We start from the raw sequence: 20,391 nt of genomic DNA on the forward strand, positions 1-20,391 counted from the left end.
TGCCTGTTCCTAAACTGATTTATCCAGGGAAAATCCTTCTTAATCCATCCTTTTTTTAAAAAAAAAAATATTCTTTTATTTCTCTTGGCTTTTTTTGTTCCTTTTTGGGCATGGGGAGAGGTTTCTCCCTTGCTGCTAAATGGGGTGAAAGCTGCTCCATCACCCTCTCCTTTCTGCTGAAGGCAACTGAAACTGCTTTTGTTTTTCCTCTTGTCTGCTGCCATTAACTGAGGCTCTGTGACCTTCCCCCTGAGCTCTCCCAAAGCCAGCAGGGCCGGACCTGGTTTCACATGGCAGCCAGGCAGGTTTGAAAGCTCACAATGCCCCGGCTGCTTTTCCTCTGAGCTCATGTTCCCTGGGATCCCTTCTGGAGGCACTCACACCCCCCTTGGGCCGTGCTGCTGGATTTTAGGAGCTTTTCTAAACACAAAATCAGCTTTAGAAACCCAGCAGATGCTTTGTTTGGATGAGAAGGCAGTCAGGGGTTGATTTCTGTTAATTTTGGGAATGGTCTTGCTTGGGAATCCTCAATTCTAAAATCAGGAGGGCTGAAATAAAGGGAACAAATCCTTCCAGGAGTGCAGAATTTATCCTGGGAATGTCACATCTCTGAGGTGACTCAGCGTGGTTACACTGATTTATTCCTTGCTGCTCCTGAAGGCATCTCCTACTTTGTATTTCCCACTGTTTATTTTATTTTATTTTATTTTATTTTATTTTATTTTTATTTATTTTTATTTTAATTTAATTTATTTTTATTTTATTTTATTTTAATTTTATTTTATTTTAATTTTATTTTATTTTAATTTATTTTTATTTTATTTTATTTTTATTTTATTTTAATTTATTTTTATTTTATTTTAATTTAATTTATTTTAATTTTATTTTATTTTATTTTAATTTATTTTAATTTATTTTAATTTATTTTTATTTTATTTTATTTTAATTTATTTTTATTTTATTTTATTTTTATTTTATTTGAATTTAATTTAATTTAATTTATTTTTATTTTATTTTAATTTATTTTAATTTATTTATTTTATTTTTTTATTATTATTTTATTTTATTATTTTTTTGTTATTTTATTTTATTTTTTTTCTTTCTTTAGAGGCCGTGTCAGTGCAGAATTGAGTGGAAATAAAGAAGCTGAATGATCAGTGCTTTGTTTAACATCATTGGTAATTTAATCCTCCTGGCTCAGGAGAGAAATCCGTGCCTGGAGATGGGAAAAAGCTCAAATCCCAACAGGAGAATTTGCTTGGAGAAGGGAGAGGACACCAGGGCTGGCTTGGAAAAGTTTGGGCTGTCAGAAATCAGATCCCGGTAAAGGCAGAGGCAGAGCCCGTGTTCCTTGAAAGGGAAGGTATGTGAGGAGGTGTTTTTAACTCCCCTGGAGCTGCTCCACGCTGCCTTAAACTCCTGTGAGAGCAGCTCCAGGGGCTTGGATTGAAACTGATTTTTGTCCTGAGAGAATCTCCACTGGTTTTGTTACTTTGTGGTTTTCGCTACGCTTTGTTTGGCGTTGCCATGAAAAGATAATTTTAAATGTTTGCCCGATTTGGAGAAAAAATTCCCCAGGAAATAAATTCCCACATTCTGCAAACTGGGCAGGAGGAAAAACCAATGTGCAAAACTCCTGGAAAAAACCCCAACACCAGAGACAGGGGTTGGGAAGTGCCTCAAACCCCCAGTTTGGAAATATTCCCACTAATTTTAGGAAATCAGTTAAACTGTGAGCCCTGCTTGAAGTGAAATCGAGACTTTGAGCTTTGCCAGATGAGACAAAAGATCCCCTAAAAATGACCTGGTGAGCAAAAACTGCCCCTGAAGGATCCCTTTCATCTCTGGCAAGGCCCTATTTGCATTTCAAAAATGCAAAACAACTTTGCGTTTGCTCTGAAATGGGGAAATTCACTGATCCAGTGCAAAGCCTTGCGGTTTAAACCATCTGCCCCCATTGCTAAACTCAATTTTTTAAACATTTGGGGAATAGATTGTGGTGGAAAATGGGTGTGTTTGGTTCTTGTGGTGTGTCCCAGATCCTGATGTTGGGATTTGAAATCTGCATCACAATTCCTGAGCTCACACCTTTGATTTGTGCAGCTCCTCAGGTGTGCTCCCAAAATTCCAGAGGGCAGTTCCCTGGGAAAAAAAAAAATCAGATATTTTCCTTTTAAATGTCATTTCTTTGGGAAAAAAAAAATAAATCAGTTTTCCTCACTTCAGCAAGATTTCTTGGAAAAGACTGAGGAGTAAACAAAGATTTGCTTGTTACACCTCTTTAAATGTAGCAAGAAATGGGTTTTTTGGGGTTTGTGCAGGGGTTCTGTTGTGGAAAAATGACTCAAGAGAGAGCCCTGGTGTCTCTTCTCAACATTGTGCATGTGGCTTTGGTTTTTTGTTTTTTTTTCCATTAGTTTTTCTCTGGAGTTGGTTGGATAAATGGGAATTGTGTGTGAGAAGAGTTTTTGTTTTAACATAACAATCCTGGTGTGGGAATCAGACAATCTTTAAGGTCCCTTCCACCCCAAAATTCCACAATAATTGTCTGCTTTGAGTCTGAAGCAGCATCTCCGTCTTGTTAGAGGCAAATTTTAGTGCTGACAAATGTTGAATTTGCTGTAGTTTGCTTTTTTTTTTGGACTTTCATCTTTCTGCAGGGGTTTCCTGCTCAGTGTGGCTGGGATAGAACAGGATTCTGTCGGCTCAGGAAATGCATTAATGGGGTTTTTTAAAGAATTTGGGAATTTTTTTCAGCTCAGTAGCCACTGAGCCCTTTAAATTGTCTTCTGTGACTCTTAGTGGCTTCCAGAGTCACAGAATTCTCTTGTTGCCACCTGAAGTTCAGAGCCATTAAGGCATTTCAGGATATTCTGTGTGAGAGTTTTCTCATGCCAGTTTTCTCCAGACTTGGAAAGCCCCAGGAGTGAAACCTGGGGCAGGTGAACTCTCCAATCCTCTGCAGATTTTATTTTATTTTATTTTATTTTATTTTATTTTATTTTATTTTATTTTATTTTATTTTATTTTATTTTATTTTATTTTATTTTATTTTATTTTATTTTATTTTATTTCCAGTGGCAGCTGGGAATCTGCCGAGATCCCAGGGAAAGGTGGATGGGGCTGTGATGGTGAAGGCTTTGATATTCCTTTACAAGGTGCTTCAAACACCAAAAAAACCCAATCCTGGAACATTCCCCTGATCCTTTCAGGATACAGGAAGGATCAGAAACAGGAACCCCTTGGCTCAGGCAGATCTTTTGTGTCCAGGTGTGAAATATTGGCCACATTTCCCATTTTGGGTCTCCTGGAGTCACAGAATTCTCTGTTGCCACCTGAAGTTCAGAGTCATTAAGGCATTTCAGGATATTCTGTGTGAGAGTTTTCTCTTTGCACTTTTCTCTAGACTTGGAAAGCCCCAGGTGTGAAACCTGGGACAGGTGAACTCCCCAATCCTCTGCAGATTTTATTTCATTTTATTTTATTTTATTTTATTTTATTTTATTTTATTTTATTTTATTTTATTTTATTTTATTTATTTTTATTTTTTTATTTTATTTTATTTCCAGTGGCAGCTGGGAATCTGCTGCTGAGATCCCAGGGAAAGGTGGATGGGGCTGTGATGGTGAAGGCTTTGATATTCATTCTTTTACAAGGTGCTTCAAACACCAAAATAAAAACCCTGAAAGAGTTTGGGAAACATTCCCCTGATCCTTTCAGGATACAGGAAGGATCAGAAGCAGGAACCCCTTGGCTCAAGCAGATCTTTTGTGTCCAGGTGTGAAATAATGGCCACATTTCCCATTTGGGGTCTCCTGGAGTCACCCAGGAGGCAGCAGGACTTTGCCACGTCCACATTTTTGTCTCAGGAAGTGGCTGGAGCTGCCACAAAAACCCACATGAGCAGCTTTTTAGGTCATTACCAGCCTGAACTAAATTTAGCCCTGTGAGCCAGAAGAGGGAGGTTTTTGTATCCAAAATTCCTGCCCCATCCCTATTTCTGGAGCATTTCAGCCCTGGCCCTGCTGAAATCCCTGTTTCCTTTTAATCCCACAGGGCAGGGACAAGGCTCAGCTTGCCTTGGGGAGCTCCTGAACGAGGAAATGGAGGTGGAATTGCAGGGAAGAGTAACAGGACATGGGAATTCTTCATGGATGAGGAGTTTGAGTCCCATTTAGGGTGGCCAAGAGGAGAATCCTGTCCCATTTTTATGTGTGGTTCAGCTCCATACCCCAAAAAACTGTGGCTTGCTGGAGATTTGGTGGGAATAACTCAGAGTAAAGGGAGAAAAACACTTTTCTCATTACCTTTTAAATTTACCTCAAGTAAGGAATGTTCCCATTTTAAAAAATTTTAATTTTTTCCTCCCAAGCCTCACATCTCTGCTAAAACTGTCAAATAGGGGCAGAGATGAGTGAAAAAGGGGAGAAAAACAAGTCACTGTGGCAGCACAAGGGAAAATTGCCGGGAGCACTTGTTCCTGTCCTGTAATTCCAAACTCCCTTTTATTTTAACTTCCTCGATTATTGCAGGATCCTGATTCTTTTGCTGCTTAATTGGGGTGTGGTTTATTTTTTTTTTTTTTTTTTTTTAGTGGATTAGTAATATTGTCCTCCAAAACGCCTTCAAGTGTGTCAAGGCTGCTTAAATTGTGATTTATTAAAGGCAGGCTGTGATAAATGTGTGTCTTTGAAAGGCTGGCTCTGCCAGGGGGTCACCTGGAATTCAGAGCATCTGGCAGAGGTCGGATCCAGGCTTTTTGTTCTTGAGCTGGAGAAAACTCCAGGGGTTTTTATCAGCTCCTCTCCGATGGAGAAAACCCTTCAAACTCAGTGACAAAAATCCCACTTTTCAGGCAGTTTGCACCTGCTAACGACTAAACTGTTAATTAGTTTTTTAGTGCTGGGTTTGCAGTGGGGTCGTTCCTTTGTCTCTCCTATAATGGTGATTCCAAGAGATGATGTCAAGGAATCTTCTGTTTCAGCTGAGTTTAACTAATTATCAGAAAGCTCTTGCCTTCACTCCAAAACTCCCCAAACACAACCTAAAAACTGAGAATTGCAGTGTCCTGACAACACCATTTATCCTGACAGTGTTTAGGGTGTTTTCCAGTTTTCCTAAAGCTCAACTTCAATTTTAAATTGACTGTGGCATTTTTTTATTTTTGATCCACACGACAAACTCCAGGTATTGTTTGTTATTATCCCAACTCACCCCTCTGTCCTGCTTTTTCTCTCTCCAAGTGGATTTGGTGTTTCTGGGGAGGGATTTTGATTTTCAAGAGGTTCCAGCAGTGAAAGCACCTTCCAAAACTCTTCCAGGGAAATACCCCAATATTTCTGCATCTCTCCCACCTCTACATCTTGGAGGTTGTTTTGGAGGAATCTGCCTGGCCACAGTGACCAGGATTTTGTGTTCCTGCTGCTCCTGATAGAAAAAAAAATTCCCTTTTTTTCTCCCCCTTTTTTTCTCCCTTTTTTTTTCTCCCCCTTTTTTTTCCTCCCCCTTTTTTCTTCCCTCTTTTTTTTTTCTCTCCGCCCTTTTTTTCTCCCCTTTTTTTTCTCTCCCCCTTTTTTTCTCTCCCCCCTTTTTTTTTCTCTCCCCCCTTTTTTTTCTCTCCCCCTTTTTTTTCTCTCCCCCTTTTTTTCTCCCCCTTTTTTTCTCCCCCTTTTTTTCTCCCCCTTTTTTTTCTCCCCCTTTTTTTTCTCCCCCTTTTTTTTCTCCCCCTTTTTTTTCTCCCCCTTTTTTTTCTCCCCCTTTTTTTTCTCCCCCTTTTTTTTCTCCCCCTTTTTTTTCTCCCCCTTTTTTTCTTCTCCCCCTTTTTTTCTTCTCCCCCTTTTTTTTCTTCTCCCCCTTTTTCTTTTCTCCCCCTTTTTATTTTCTCCCCCTTGGCTCCTTCCCACCGCTGCTTTTCCTCCCAGGGAAGCTCCTGTGGGGCTCATTGTTCATTCCTTGGCTCTCTCATCTCTTCCTCTGGAACACAATGTATCCTCAGATAGGAAAATCCTGTGCAGTGAATCCCTTGGGAAAGGCCAAAAACCCCTTGGAGAGGCGCTCAAGACTTAAAATCTCTTATTTTTGTTGGTGAATGTTGTTCTTGGTGCAAAGGCTGACGGTGGGAGCTGGATGCTGGAGTAATTTCTGGGATTAAAGGATGCACCAGCCTAATTTCTTCACTTTCCAAGGCTGATAAATGAATTTTTTGCAGGTGGTTTGGTGATGGAATGAACCTTTGGCAGGTGGTTTGGTGATTAATTGTTCCCCCACTCTTTTTAATTTCTATTCTAAATAGAATTGTCCAGTCTGGGTTGAACTTGAAGCAACCTGGAGCAGTGGAAGGTGCCCCTGCAGGTGGAACTGGATGGTTTGAAAATCCATTTCAACCCAAAGCAGCCTGTGATTCCACTTCTCCAGAGTTCATGGGGACTATTTGTACTCACCCAACCTCAGAAATTGTGTATTTGTATTTTCTGGGGACTGATCCCACCCCAGTGATAAACTCAGATTTATTATTTAACCCTTTTTAAATAGAAATGGACAAAAATCAGGGCCAAAACCACATCCTGGCTGTTCCCAGGCAGCCCTGAGATGTTGGATGTGTTTATGAGAAACCACAGTGCCCCATTGCCCTCATTCCACTGGGAGGATGAAGAGGATAATTGATTTAATAACTGTGACAGTGGCACCTTGGATTGCTGCAGGGATTTCTGTCCAAAGCCTTGGCATGCAGGAAATCCTGCACCTTTTCCTGTAACGACACTGCCCTGCACTTTCCTGCTTGTCTGTGGGGTTTGTGGTGTTTTTATGCTGCAGATGAGCTGGAAAAGAAGGAAAATTTTATACATTTCAGCTTTCAGTGATTTATAAATATCAGTAAGCAGGGTGCTTGTTCCTAAATCACTTGGGGTTGGTTTTTTCTTCTGCTTTGGTGTGAGAGAAAACAGGGAAATTGTGGCTGTTGTAACTTCACCAGGTCTGTGATTCAGGTTTGGAATTTGTGCTAAAAAAAACAAGGAAATGGTGTGTAAATTGGGTGCTGGGAAATCCACACTGAAGCCAAACCAGGATTTTCCTCTATGTTATTTTAGGTTAAAGGAATTGCACTAATCTCAAGCCTAATTTCCACATTCACTTGGCTTTTATTTGCCCCGCCCCTGCTGGAGTAATCCCAGTGGGTTTGGAGATTTGTTTTAAAGCTCTTTCCTTTGAGGGTTGGCAGATAAGAAACCTGGAGGAGGCTCAGAATTGCTGGAGCTTCTGGCTCAAAGCAGCAAAGAATTCTGGAGCAAACAACTGGGGAATGGCCTAAAACTGCAGAGGGTGAGTTTAGATTAAATTTTAGGAAGAAATTGGGTGGTGGAACCTTGGCACCGCTTGGCTGTGGCTGCCCCTGAATCTCTGGAATTACTCAGGACCAGATTGGACAGGGCTTGGAGCACCCTTGGGACAGTGGAAGGTGGTACTGGATGGATTTGAGATCCTTTTGCACTCAAATTTTATGATTCTATGAGATATCGGTTGTTTGTTTGTTTGTTTTCTTCAGGGAACAAATCACCCCCAAAAATCTCTTTGGGAGACTTTACTGCTGTTGTGGTTGGGGCAGAGAGAACACCTGGATGGGAGTTTGGATTTTGAGCACAAAAGCCAATTATTGAGGAATTTGTGTTGAAGCAGCTTTGTGATTTCATTTCCACTGGTCCATTTCTGTGGGCTCTGGGTCTGCTTTAGGCTTCAAGCCCAGCTGGGCCAGGCTGGAATTTCAAACATTTGGTGCTGTCTCAGTTCTGAAAACTGTGGGTTAAAAAAACCTGCTGCAAGTGGGATCAGGAAATACATCCCTGAGTATTTCTTGTGGAAGGAACTCTGCAAAACATCCCCAGGCTGGAGAAAACTCAGTTTTCCTTGCTGTTGGAGAGGTTTGGGGAGATCAGGAAATACATCCCTGAGTATTTTTTGTGAAAGGAACTCTGCAAAGCATCCCCAGGCTGGAGAAAACTCAGTTTTCCTTGCTGTTGGAGAGGTTTGGGGAGATCAGGAAATACATCCCTGAGTATTTTTTGTGAAAGGAACTCTGCAAAACATCCCCAGGCTGGAGAGAACTCAGTTTTCCTTGCTGTTGGAGAGGTTTGGGGAGCAGCACAGCAAAAACCCCACTGGATTCTGCTCCTGGCAGGATCCTGAGCAGGACTTTGGAAGTGGTTCCTCCCCCTTGTGATGGTTCAGCAGTTCAAGGTTCACTTTGTTTGTGGGAAGCCTCTCCCAGGGCTGGTTTTTCTTGAAGCATCTCAGCCTGGAGTGTTGATTAAACCAGGATTCCCTGGTTTCACACTTCCTGGAGTTTAAATTGAGGATTTTTCAGTCTCTGTGGCCCAATTCAGCATCTTTTGCAGGCAAGGAAAGATCCTGGCAAAAATGGGCAGCAGGGAGGATGTGGGATCTGCCTCCAGAACTGCACCAAAACTCAATTGAACCTTTATTTTTTTGAAGCTTAAAATATTTCCTTTGCCACTTTCTCCTTCCTGCCACAAAACTCTTTTATCTGGTTTAAAATCAAGACATAATTGGCATAATTCTAGATTTGTATTATTTTATTTTTTCCTTTAAATAAGCTCTTGCCCTCCTCTGCATCTTCTCTGAGTGCAAACATCTCATCCCAAGGGTTTTCCAGCAGGAGGAGATGGATGTTTGTCCCTTTAGGGCTTCATGTCACCGTTGCTGAGCTGCTTTGAGGCAATTTCTCAATGATTGTGGAGCTTTTCTGCAAGTGAAAAAACATCTCAATAAAATCTACAAAACCCTGACCCAACCTCCCCTTGAGGGAAAAGGCCACATCTTAAAATAATACTTTTTTTTTTTTTTTTTTTTTTTTTTTTCTTCTTCCCTTGAAGACTAAATTGGAGAAGTATTTGAATATGTCAAAGCAATCTGCTTTTAGCATTTCTTGTAAATCCTGTGATGAGGCCCCAGCCCCAAAAATACACCAAAATCTTGGCCTTGGTGTCAGGTCTGGCACAGGTTTGGGGTTACTCTCAGTTTTGTGGTTTCGCAGACACGGTTTCTCTTCTCACAAGAGTTTCAGCATTTCTTGAACCCTCTTGAAAGAGGAAATGAACTGTTGCCAGCACACCTGGAAGGAAAAAAAAAAAAAAAAAAAAAAAAAAAAAAAAAAAAAGCAAAGGTTGTGTTTTTTTTTCCCTTGAAAACACACTTGAAATTTCTGACTGGTTTGAGAAGTTGATTATTTCAACCTGAAACACTCAATTCCACCAGCATGTCCCATCTCCATGGAAACCAACTTCTCTGGGTGTGATGCAAATATTAAATCTGGTGCTTGAGCTCAGGGACAGATGTGTGGCCCACCAAAACCACTCCAGTTCCATCCTCCTCCAGTGCTCCTGGATCCACCTCTGGCTGTTTTCCTCCTGAGCTGGAGCTCAGAGCAGTGAATTCTTCTGGTTCTTGATTATTTCCAGGGAATTCTCTTGGGAAGCTCCAGGCACCAGGTCAGAGTTGAATTCTTGTTATCCCAGAGAAGTTCTTGTTGCAGTTTCCTCCCTGTAGGATCCATTTAAGGACTAATAGGACTTCTAATTAGGTGTTAATTGCACCTTTTGGGTCCCTGTTTGGCTTTTTCATGAGATTTTAAGGAAATCTTGTGCTCCTGGAGGTGGCTCTGTCACTGTGGTCACACATAGAGACATAATTTCAGCTTTATTGATCCCAATTTCATTCCAACTCCCTTCCATCGAATCCAATCCACTTTAAAATTCCTGTGTGAGCTTCTTCTCACCTTGATTAATGTGATTAATGCATCTCTCCCTGCCAGGTCATGGTTCAAAGGGATTCTCATCCCTGGATGGGATGGAGGGAATTCCTGGTGCCACCACTGCAATTCAATATTGGCAATTCATCCATCCCCTGGAAGCTGAGCACAGTTCTGGATGAGTCTGTTCCAATCCTTTAATGCAAAAAAATAATAAAAAATACAGGATTGTGGAATCATTTTAATTGGAAAAGTCCTCTGGGATCATCGAGTCAAATCATTCCCACCCCTGACCATGTCCCCAAGTTCCACATCCACAGGGCTTTGAAATCCCTTCAGGGATGGGGATTCCAAACCTCTCTGGGCATTTCCAGTGGAGGAATTTTCCCTAAAATCCACTTTGAGCCTCCCCTGGCCCAGCCTGGGGCTGTTCCCTCTCCTCCTGTCCCTGTTCCCTGGGATTAAATCCCAAATCCCTCCTGTCAGGGACTTGTGCAGAGCCACAAACTCCCCCTGATTCCCCTTTTCTCCAGGCTGAGCCCCTTTCCCATCTCCTTTCCCTTCCCTGGATAAAAGATCCAATATATTCCTTCCTTCTGTTTTTTTTTTTTTTTTCCCAAGCTGAAACTTTTCAAGGGAGAAAACAAAAACTTGGGGAGGGCAGCGAATGAATTTATTTCCTGTAGGAAAAGGGCAGTGCTGCTCCCTCCAGCACAGAACGGGATTCACCTTGTGCTGTTTCTGGTGAAGGAAAAGCAGGTTTGGAGTTTGGAGTGGAGGAAAATGCTGACTTAGTTTGTGCTGGGTTCAGGGCAGCCAACTCGTCTGCAAAGGTTCTCCAGGGAAAATCTGACTTTTCCTTCTACCTTTTCCTCATTACTCCGATTTCTTGGCACAAAGATGGGTGGAAATGGGCCAGATGTAAATCACCAGGAGCTCCAAAGAAAGCAAGACAGGCTGGAGGTTTTGCTGGAACAGCATTTCCTTCTCCCCTAATCCCTGTTTTCATCCAGAAGGTGTTTTTTTTGGTTCCCAGGAAAACACCTCTTGATGGGGTCAGTGAGCAAAGAGTTTGTCTGGAGGAAATTTGCCATCCTTATGTGAAATTGGGAGAGAATAATTGAAGAATTTCTTTTTTTTTCTTGTGTGATTTCTTCCCTCAGGCAGGTAAAACCTGGTAGAGAAGTGGCCAGGAAGGATTTATTTTTATTTTTATTTTTTTTTAAAGTGAAGCTGCTTTTCCAACAAGGCAACTCTTGTGTGCAGTAAAATGAAAACTCAGCAGGCAGGCACAGGTTGCTGTTCAGTTATTAATTCACAATTCCTGTCTTTTTGTTGTTGTTGTTGTTTTTTGTTTGTTTGTTTTGGTTTGGTTTTGAGTTTTTTTGGGTGTTTTTTTTTTTATTATTTTTTTATTATTATTATTTTTTTTTTCAGCAAACAGAGCTGGTGTTGTTTTACAAGGAGCGAAACCCCCTCTGTGCTGAGGGTCACTTGTCCCAGGGGTCAGAAAAGCCAAGGGGAAGGTGTTTGTCCTCTGAGCCTTCCAGGAGTGCTTTGCTGTCCTTTTTTCCTTTGTTCTGGAGGATTAAAATCACTTTTGTGCCTTTCAGAGCTGTTGGGATTCCTGGAAAAGTCCAGTTCAGAGTGATGGAATCCCAGAATGGGGTGGATTGAAAGGGACCTTAAAGATCATGGGCTGGGACCCCCCACACTGTCCCAGGTGATTCCAAACCCCAGTGTCCATCCTGGCCTTGGGCATTCCTGGGATTCTCTGGCAATTCCAGCCCAGGCAGGAATTCCTTCACAAAATCCCATCTAAATCTCCTCTTTTCCAATCTGAAGCCATTCCCTGTGTCCTGTCCCTCCATTCCTTTTCCAAATTCCAGCTCTCCTGGAGCCCCTTGAGGCCCTGGAATGTTCTGGAAGCTCTCCCTGGATCCTTCCCTTCTCCAGGCTGGCAATTCCCAGCTCTCCCAGCCTGACATTGGATCCATCTCCTCTCCAAGAAATCAATGCACTGAGGGGCTTCACTTGGAATCTCAGGAATCCATGAAGGGTCTCCCTTCCCTTTCCCTCTCTTTTCTCTCCCCATTTCCCATCCAAACCCCTCGGGATGGATTCTGAGTGTCCCAAATCCCAGAATCCCAGGAGCAGTTTGGGTGGGAAGGGACCTCAGAGCTCATTCCAGGGACAATTCCATGATCCCAGGGAGCTCCAATCCTTCCTTGGACATTCCAGGGATTCTCTGGCAATTCCAGCCCAGGCAGGAATTCCCAATTTTCCATCCAGCCTTGCCTTTGACATTGAGAATTCCTGCCTTGAGGAAAACCCCATGGATTTTAATAGGAATAATTTTAGCTTGGAGTTCTCAAGGAGTTTTGCAACAAATCAGCTGCTAAAAATCCACCTCTGGCTGCTCCAACAAATCACAGGGTTTTTTGGGGTTTTTTTTTTGTTTGGTTTGGTTTGTTTGTTTGTTTGTTTGTTTGTTTTTTGTGGCTTTTATAACCTTTTTGACTTCTAAAAGTCCTTTTTTTTTTTAAGGCTGGAGGAGCCTGAGGGAAGTTAAATTTGAGTAACATGCAAGGAAAAATAGGGATAAAAGGAAAACAGGGATAAATATTCCTTAAAGCATCAAAGCCCAGTGCAGGCTGTGGTTCCACTTCACCTTGGGGATGTTGTGGCAGGAAAGGGAAGGATTTTGTTGGAGGAAAAGCAGCTTCCAGACAGCAAATCCTCGGTGCTTTTCTAAGAAAAGAGCCATGAATAACCATCAGTGCCACTCATGGGGGTAAATTGATGTTGCAAAGGCTTCAGAAGGATTCACACCTCTGACACCTCGAGTTTCTCTAGAGCAGGTGGTGCAAAGCTCTTGACAATGGGGAAAAAAATCATCTGGCTGAGTGTTAATCTCGTTTTTTTTAAATTTGTGATTTATTTGCTCAAAGGCAGGTTCTCTGGATGATTTATTTTATTTTTTTTTCTTCTTTATTCCTTTTTTTTTAATATATATTCAAGTGTGGTGTTTGTTTTTTCCTTCAAATTCAGGATGATCACTCTGGTGATGTTCTTTACCTGCAGACAAATGTCTAAATAAGAGAGGAACTGACAGAGATCCTTTAAAAGGATTTAATTCCTTTTCATGACCCTCAACCCTTTTCCCACTTTAATTGTAACCTCCAGATTAATCCACAACTTTATTTTTCCATGGGACATTCCAGCTTTTAGCTCAGGGCTTCTTGTGGCCATCACTAAATATTTTTAGCTGGAAAAAAAAACCAACTTATTTTCCCAAAAATCTTAATTTTAAAGGAACTTAATGAAAGGATTTTTTTTTAAATTTTTTTTTTTTTTGGAGTTAAATGTTTGCCAGGAAAAAGCCACTCAACCCTGTGAACAGACAGACCATCTGTAGGCCATGATGTTCATCTGGGATTTGGGGACAACTGGGTGTGAAGTCAAATCTTAACAAATTTTTTATTATTTTTAATTGCTGCAGGGGAAATCCAGCCCTGCAGTGGTGGGTGGCCCTGCATGAGGATGAGGAAATGAGGAATTTGAGGCTGGAACAGGCAAATCCACAGTGGCCACTTTTCCCTGAGTGATGGGCAGGTCTTCACACTCCAGATTTAAAAAGGTTTGGTGAGGATTTTGTCCTGATGTAGAAAAAGCAAAATACTTTAAAAGGCTTTTTATTCTGAGGAAATAATTTCCTACGAGTTCAGAGCCTTGATCCTGACAGGGAGCTGGGATTTTCCTGTCCCAGGGAATTGGGATGTTCCTGCTCAAATCCTCAGTCTCAGAGCTCCTGGCACATTTCAGGCACCAAATTGGGAACCTAAAAAATTCTCTTTGCTCTCTCCTGTGAGCCTTTCCAAGCTGATATTTGCAAACAAACTTCCGTAGCATCATCTCAATATCCCCAGCATTTAAAATTCTTGTCATAATCCTGGGACTAAGATCATTTATCTTCAGATCCTCAAGTCTCACTTCTCATTTCTGTGGATTTTAAACTTAAAAAAACTAACTCATATCCTGATTTTTCTTTTTTCCCTTGACTTTTCCACTGGCTTTTTTTTTTTTTTTTTTTTGGCACCAGCTCCAGTTGAGGCATCTTGAGGTGATGAGGAGATAAAAGCAGCAAGGCCAAAAGCCTTGGGAGGGATTTGTGGGATTGATTTTTTTAAAGGTTTGAGGGCGTGGGATGTTTTTACAAGGCTGGGTTTGTAGCTGTGAGTTTGATTCTTGTGTCCTGCTGTGGGGACAAAGGCTCCTTCAGGATAAATTCTTGAAATCAGGAATGTTTAAAACCTTTATCCATTAATTGCTTGGGGTTTTGTTGGTTTTTTGTTGGGTTTTTGTTGGTTTTTTGTTGGTTTTTTGTTGGGTTTTTGTTGGGTTTTGGTTGGTTTTTTGTTGGGTTTTTGTTGGGTTTTTGTTGGGTTTTGGTTGGTTTTTTGTTGGGTTTTTGTTGGTTTTTTGTTGGGTTTTTGTTGGGTTTTTGTTGGGTTTTTGTTGGGTTTTTGTTGGGATTTTGTTGGGTTTTTGTTGGGTTTTTTGGGGTTTTTTGGGGTTTTTTTGGGTTTTTTTGTAAAATTGACTGATGAAAATACTCTGAAAAGTGCTGAATGAGAAGAATGTGGGAGCAGAGAGATTTGGCCTGGACAAGTTGGACTAAAAGGTCCAAAAAATGGTTTTCCAAAATGGTAAAAAGCTGGATGTGCGGTGGAATTCCTGGAGGTTTTCTTCATCGATACACATGAAAGGAGTGGCTGGGAATTCTGGACACACAGAAATCCCAGGAGAAACATATGGAAACCACCTTAAATTGTGAAAATCTTGTTCCAAGTTCTCGGTGCTTCTTTCCCAAAGCTCTGCTGACTTTGCTGAAGACCCGGAACGTTCCTCATTCCTGGGAATTCCTCGGAATCGCCGCAGGATCCATCGCTGGGCTCTGGCTGCAGGAGAGGACGTTCCATTCAGGCACAGCTGAGTTCCCTCAGCACTGTGTGTCTCCAGACAAGCCCTGGATTCCAGCCTGGTGATGAATTCCTGGCGTCTTTGGGACAGGATTCAGCTGGGATTCCATTGTGAGACTTTTTTCCGCCTTTCGGAAAAAAAACGAGGAGTTGGATCAGAGCCCGTGTCCTTCACTCCCAGATCCTTCAGCAGGAATTATGGTGGAGTTTTCTCTTGGGAATGTGGTCTGGACACTGCTCCAGATGTGTCCAATCCTTTCTGCTGTTCCCTCTGTGCTGCTGGGACAGTTTTTTTGGAGATGGAGAAGCCTGGAGAGATCTGCCTCGGATTCCTGGATTTCCCACAACTTTCCTTTCCTGAAGGATTTCTGGAAAAAGCTGGCAGGGTGGAAATGTTCTCTGTGTTACAGCTCCATGCAGGAATGCTCTCAGCTGGGGTTTTTTTTAGTGAGATTCCAAGATTTCACATTCCTGGGTGGAGAAGAGAGAGAGAGCAAATGGTTCACCCCAGCTGTGTTTGTAACTGGGAATTAGTAACCTGGAATTCACCTCATTTCAAGGAAATGAAACCTCATTTCAAGGAAAGAAGGATTTCCCAGCTTCATTTCTGCTCATGCACTTCCAGAGATTTCCCCTGTGTTGATGCAAGGCATTTATTGCTGAAATCCACTTTATTTTCAGTCTGTCCTCAGTCACAGAGTCAGGGATTAGTTTGGGTGGGAAAGGACCTTAAAAATTATCCAATTCCATCCCAAACCAGGAGCAGGGACACTTTTTGCTGTCCCAAACTGCTCCCAGTCCCAGTGTCCAGCCTGGCCTTGGACACTTCCAGGGATCCAGGGGCAGCCACAGCAAATCTGGGAATTTGTGCCAGGGTCTCACTGCCCTCACAAGGAAGAATTTCTGCTATTGTGTCAATAAACAACATGATTGTTCCCCTTTCATGAACTTAATTCACTCACTGATTTGTTTTTTGGTAGGAATTTTAGGCTTTTGCCACAACAAGGACAATATTCAGATATGATCCTGTGTGGCTCATAAATATTTTTTTTTTTTTTAATTTAGCAGCACCAGGATTGAGTCTGAATGTGGAAAACTCAGTTTTAATTTCCAGTTGGCATTAACTCCAGGAGCTGAGGAGCTGCTCAGGATCAGCCTGGGAGAGCTGGTTTTTATTAATCAGGACTCAGTTTAGTCCAAAGTAAAAATTATTTGTGTTTAAGCTGATCCCTGAAGCTGCTGTGAGCGTGGAAATCCTCCAATATTAAACATTTCCTGGGCCATCACTGCACACAGCAGGACCATGGAAGAGCTTGGAAATACGGAATAGTTACCCAGGGATTCATTTCCTAAGGAATTAAACTTCAAAACTTCCTGTTGTGATGACAAAAATCCCTCAGCACCAGGACTGAAAGCAGCCAGGACACTTCCATGAGAGAATCCTCACCACAAACCTGGAGTGAAGCTGCTTTTCCCAGAGTTTCCTGTTGGATTTCAGCAAGAAAACCACTTGCACTGAGGATATTTCTGTTCCCATCTGCTCCTGGGTGACTGCAGAGAGCTCCTTGCACAGTGGAATTTTAGGGCAGAGATGCTGAACTGAGAAAACTCTGCAGCCAAAACAAATGGATATAAACTTTTCCCTCTCCCCATGAGAACAAGGGGAAGGAGGTTGTTGTGTCCAAACCCTTTTGGAGATGACACTGTGGGAAAAATCTGTCCAGTCTGGGAGTTGTTGTGCTTGAGGAATTGGAATAAATCCCAGTGGATCCCACAGATGGGGCTTGGATCTCCTCACAAAAACTCCTGGTGTGGAGTTGGGACTTTGGGATGCAGGATTCTCACACAGCCCTTTGTGAAATGCAGATTTCATAGATTTTAATTCAAGATCTGGGGTCTGAGGTGGGAATTCTTTGTTCCTGGTGGTTGGGAATTCCTGCTGGGTTGGGAATATTTCAGTGTGTCATTGAGGTCTAAGGGGGAGTTTGGAATTCCTCCAATCCTTGGTGCCATGAAAGCAAAAACCTTTTCCATCCGAGATGGTGGGGAAAAAAAAAGAGGAATATTGGTGCTGCAGAGCCCAAGTTCAGGTGGGAACAAAACCTTTAATTTTCTCCTGCTTCTCTTGTAATTCTTATCCAGACCATTGATGAAAGGTAATTGCTGTAGGGAGTTATTCCCAATCCATTAACCCTGATTTACGGTGAATTCTTTATCAGCCTTCAGCCACCACTAATTGTCTTAACAGGGACAGAATATTTATTCTGCTCAGAATAAAGATTTCCTGCCTTTCCCTTTGTATTCCCTTCCCTTTCCCTTTGTATTCTCTTCTTCCTGAAGTTCTTTGATTCTTCCACTTGTTCTTTTCTCCCAAGACTGGGGAGTTTTTTTTTGGTCTTGCAAATCAAATTAACATCAGATTGCCACAATTTACATGGGAGCTGTGGGAGGGAAAAATGGAATTAATGGGTGTATTTATTTCAGACAAATCCAAACTTGGGCTGTGCAGAGGATGGAAAATTCTGAGGATTCATCCCAAAATTCCTCAGGGCAAGGGAAGGGTGAGGAATTGGCTTTTACCAACGTCACTGTGGTCACTCAGATGTGTCAGGACACTGTAATTCCACTGGATATTTTGAATATTGGAGCGAATTCCTGGGGTCTGACTAAATGGGTTTTGTTTTCCTGGATTGGATGTTTGTTTTTTTCCCTTGACTTGGCTGCCCCAGGATCGAGAGCAAACACGAAGTCACAATCTTAGGAGGACTCAACGAATTCGTCGTCAAGTTTTATGGACCACAAGGAAGTAAGTTGGTGACCCCCTGCCCCTCCCAGAACCACAAACCTGTGCTGGGCAATGAGGAAATGACATTCCAGAGGGGAAAAGATGAGCAAATCTAAGGGGGATGGAGAAAAATCCTCCTGGAGGGTGGGGAGGATCCATGGATAGACCCCCTTCCCTTGGAGCTGGATGCTGCCTCTGGAAAAAAAAAAAACCTTCAGCAAAACTTAGATCAGTCATGGGAATTTTCATGAAGTTTGTCATTAAAATGGCTTTTTCCACCTTAATTTAGCACCACCCCCAAAGGTAAGGAGATTATCCCAAAGTATCTTGTTTAAATCAGACTCTGGCCTTTGGAAAAAAACCCTTCAGCATCCCTGAGCTTTCCTAAACCTGGAAAAACTTGTATCAGTGGAGTTTATAATTTAAAATGGTTTTTCCACTTTTAATTCAGCCCCACCCCCAAAGGTAAGGAGATTATCCCGAAGTGTCTGGTATAAATCAGGCTCTGGCCTCTGGAAAAAACCCTTCAGCATCCCTGAGTTTTCCTAAACCTGGCAAAACTTGTGGAATTTGTAATTTAAAATGGCTTTTCCACCTTAATTTAGCACCACCCCCAAAGGTAAGGAGATAATCCCAAAGTATCTTGTTTAAATCAGGCTCTGGCCTCTGGAAAAAAACCCTTCAGCATCCCTGAGTTTTCTTAAACCTGGAAAAACTTACGGAGTTTGTAATTTAAAATGTTTTTTCCACCTTTATTTAGCACCACCCCAAAGGTAAGGGAGATAATCCCAAAGTATCTTGTTTAAATCAGACTCTGGCCTTTGGAAAAAAACCCTTCAGTATCCCTGAGCTTTCCTAAACCTGCCAAAACTTGTATCAGTGGAGTTTGTCATTTAAAATGGTTTTTCCACCTTAATTTAGCATCACCTCCAAAGGTAAAGAGATTATCCCAAAGTATCTTGTTTAAATCAGGCTCTGGCCTCTGGAAAAAACCCCTTCAGCATCCCTGAGTTTTCTTAAACCTGCCAAAACTTGTGGAGTTTGTAATTTAAAATGGTTTTTCCACCTTTATTTAGCACCACCCCCAAAGGTAAGGGAGATTATCCAAAGTGCCTGGTTTGAATCAGGCTCTGGTGACTTTGTGCCCAAATCTTTTCCAGGATCGGCACAAATCGTGTCAGGCTGAGCAGGAAAAAAGAGTTTTTTTTCCCTGGGAACTTTGCTCTGAAATAATTTTCCTCAATGCTCTGGTTGTGTTTATCCTCTCCTGAGCTGTGGAATGTCTAATTCCTGCTTTTCCTCCCTTTGCAGCACCGTATGAAGGTGGAGTATGGAAAGTTAGAGTCGACCTTCCTGACAAATATCCCTTCAAATCCCCATCTATAGGTAACAAACAACTCATTTTTTCCATCAAAATCCTGGGTTTTGTGTCTGAAGTTTGCAGGTGGAGTGGTGCCAGTGCAATAGAAGGAATTTTAAGTGTTTTTATCAGATTTCAGATCCCAAACAAAGAGGAATTTTGGGTTTTGGAAGGAGGAGGAGCCGCGTGTTTGTGTTTTGATCAATTAAATCTGTATTTCATGTGGATTTTTTTAAAATAATAACTCCACTTATTGTGGAGTGGTGGAACAAAACCTACAGTTTTTGGTGCTGGGGAGAACTTTTGGGATCTTCAGTCCAAAAGCAGATGGAAGTTCCTCCATCCTCTTGGAGCAAGGAATACACATGTGGAAGAACTGCAAAAAAAAAAAAAAAATAATGCTGGTTTGGCTTGGTCAGGCTTGTTTCACCTTGGAGAGAATAAGAAATTGGATTGGGAAATATTTTTTTAGCTTGGATCCATCTTTGGGGAGCAGGAAACCACCTTGGGTGTTTTCAGGTGCCCAACTTTATTCCAGTTGCTGAATTTCCCTTTCCAACATCAACATCCTCCTTTGGAGCTGATAAATCTTGGCTGTTTCCTTCAGATCACCCTTTAGGCTCAGATTTTATTTGGGAGCTCTGTGGGATGAGAAATCATCTGTTCCAAGTGGGAATTATTGTGCTTTTTGGGAGGTTTTTTTTTTTTTGCTGTTCAAGCACCAATCTTTACAATTTTTAAAAAAATTATTTTAATAATATTAGGAATATTAGGCCAGCACAGGGTTTGTTAATAATCAAATGCCACAACTGGAAAATTGACATTCCAAATGCCCAGAGCCTCAATTTCTCAAAGAAATTCTATATGTGCTACATATTTTTATAAAATTTCTCTCTATATTTGTAAAAATTCTCTCTATATTTATAATTTATAATTATATATTTATAAATCTGGAAAATTTACATTCCAAATGCCCAGAGCCTCAATTTCTCATAGAAATTCTATATGTGCTACATATTTTTATTAAAATTCTCTCAATATTTATAAAAATTCTCTCAATATTTGTAAAAATTCTTTCTATATTTATAAATGATATTTATGTATTTATAAATCTGGAAAATTTACATTCCAAATGCCCAGAGCCTCAATTTCTCAAATAAATCCTGTATGTGATACATATTTTTATTAAAATTCTCTCAATATTTATAAAAATTCTCTCAATATTTATAAAAATTCTCTCAATATTTGTAAAAATTCTCTCTATATTTTTAAATGATATTTATGTATTTATAAATCTGGAAAATTTACATTCCAAATACCCAGAGCCTCAATTTCTCAAAGAAATTCTATATGTGCTACATATTTTTATTAAAAAATACCTCTATATTTATAAAAATTCTCTCTATAGTTATAAAAATGCTCTCTATATTTATAAAAAATATCTCAATATTTATAAAAAAATCTCAATATTTATAAATGATACTTATATATTTATAAACGC

At 41.1% G+C, this 20,391-nt stretch overlaps 1 protein-coding gene across 2 annotated transcripts in view; it reads left to right on the forward strand.

Annotated features, from left to right (window-relative positions):
* Nucleotides 1-20,391, forward strand: part of UBE2H (ubiquitin conjugating enzyme E2 H) — a 47,057-nt gene that overhangs the window by 11,228 nt on the left and 15,438 nt on the right. Inside the window, exons 1-4 of one of the 2 annotated variants that reach the window (XM_083859701.1) lie at nt 1,979-3,158; nt 4,057-4,199; nt 17,482-17,551; nt 18,842-18,916. Coding sequence is in view for 1 of the 2 variants with exons in the window: in XM_083859700.1 (XP_083715826.1) it covers nt 17,475-17,551; nt 18,842-18,916 (152 nt within the window). In the remaining variant the exon portion in view is untranslated. Of the gene's footprint in view, nt 1-1,978; nt 3,159-4,056; nt 4,200-17,474; nt 17,552-18,841; nt 18,917-20,391 lie in introns of those variants that run through there. The other variant, XM_083859700.1, reaches the window with a different exon arrangement.

The sequence above is a fragment of the Zosterops lateralis genome (genome assembly GCF_965231275.1).
Source record: "Zosterops lateralis genome assembly, chromosome: 4".
In the NCBI taxonomy this organism is placed as follows: Eukaryota; Metazoa; Chordata; class Aves; order Passeriformes; family Zosteropidae; genus Zosterops; species Zosterops lateralis.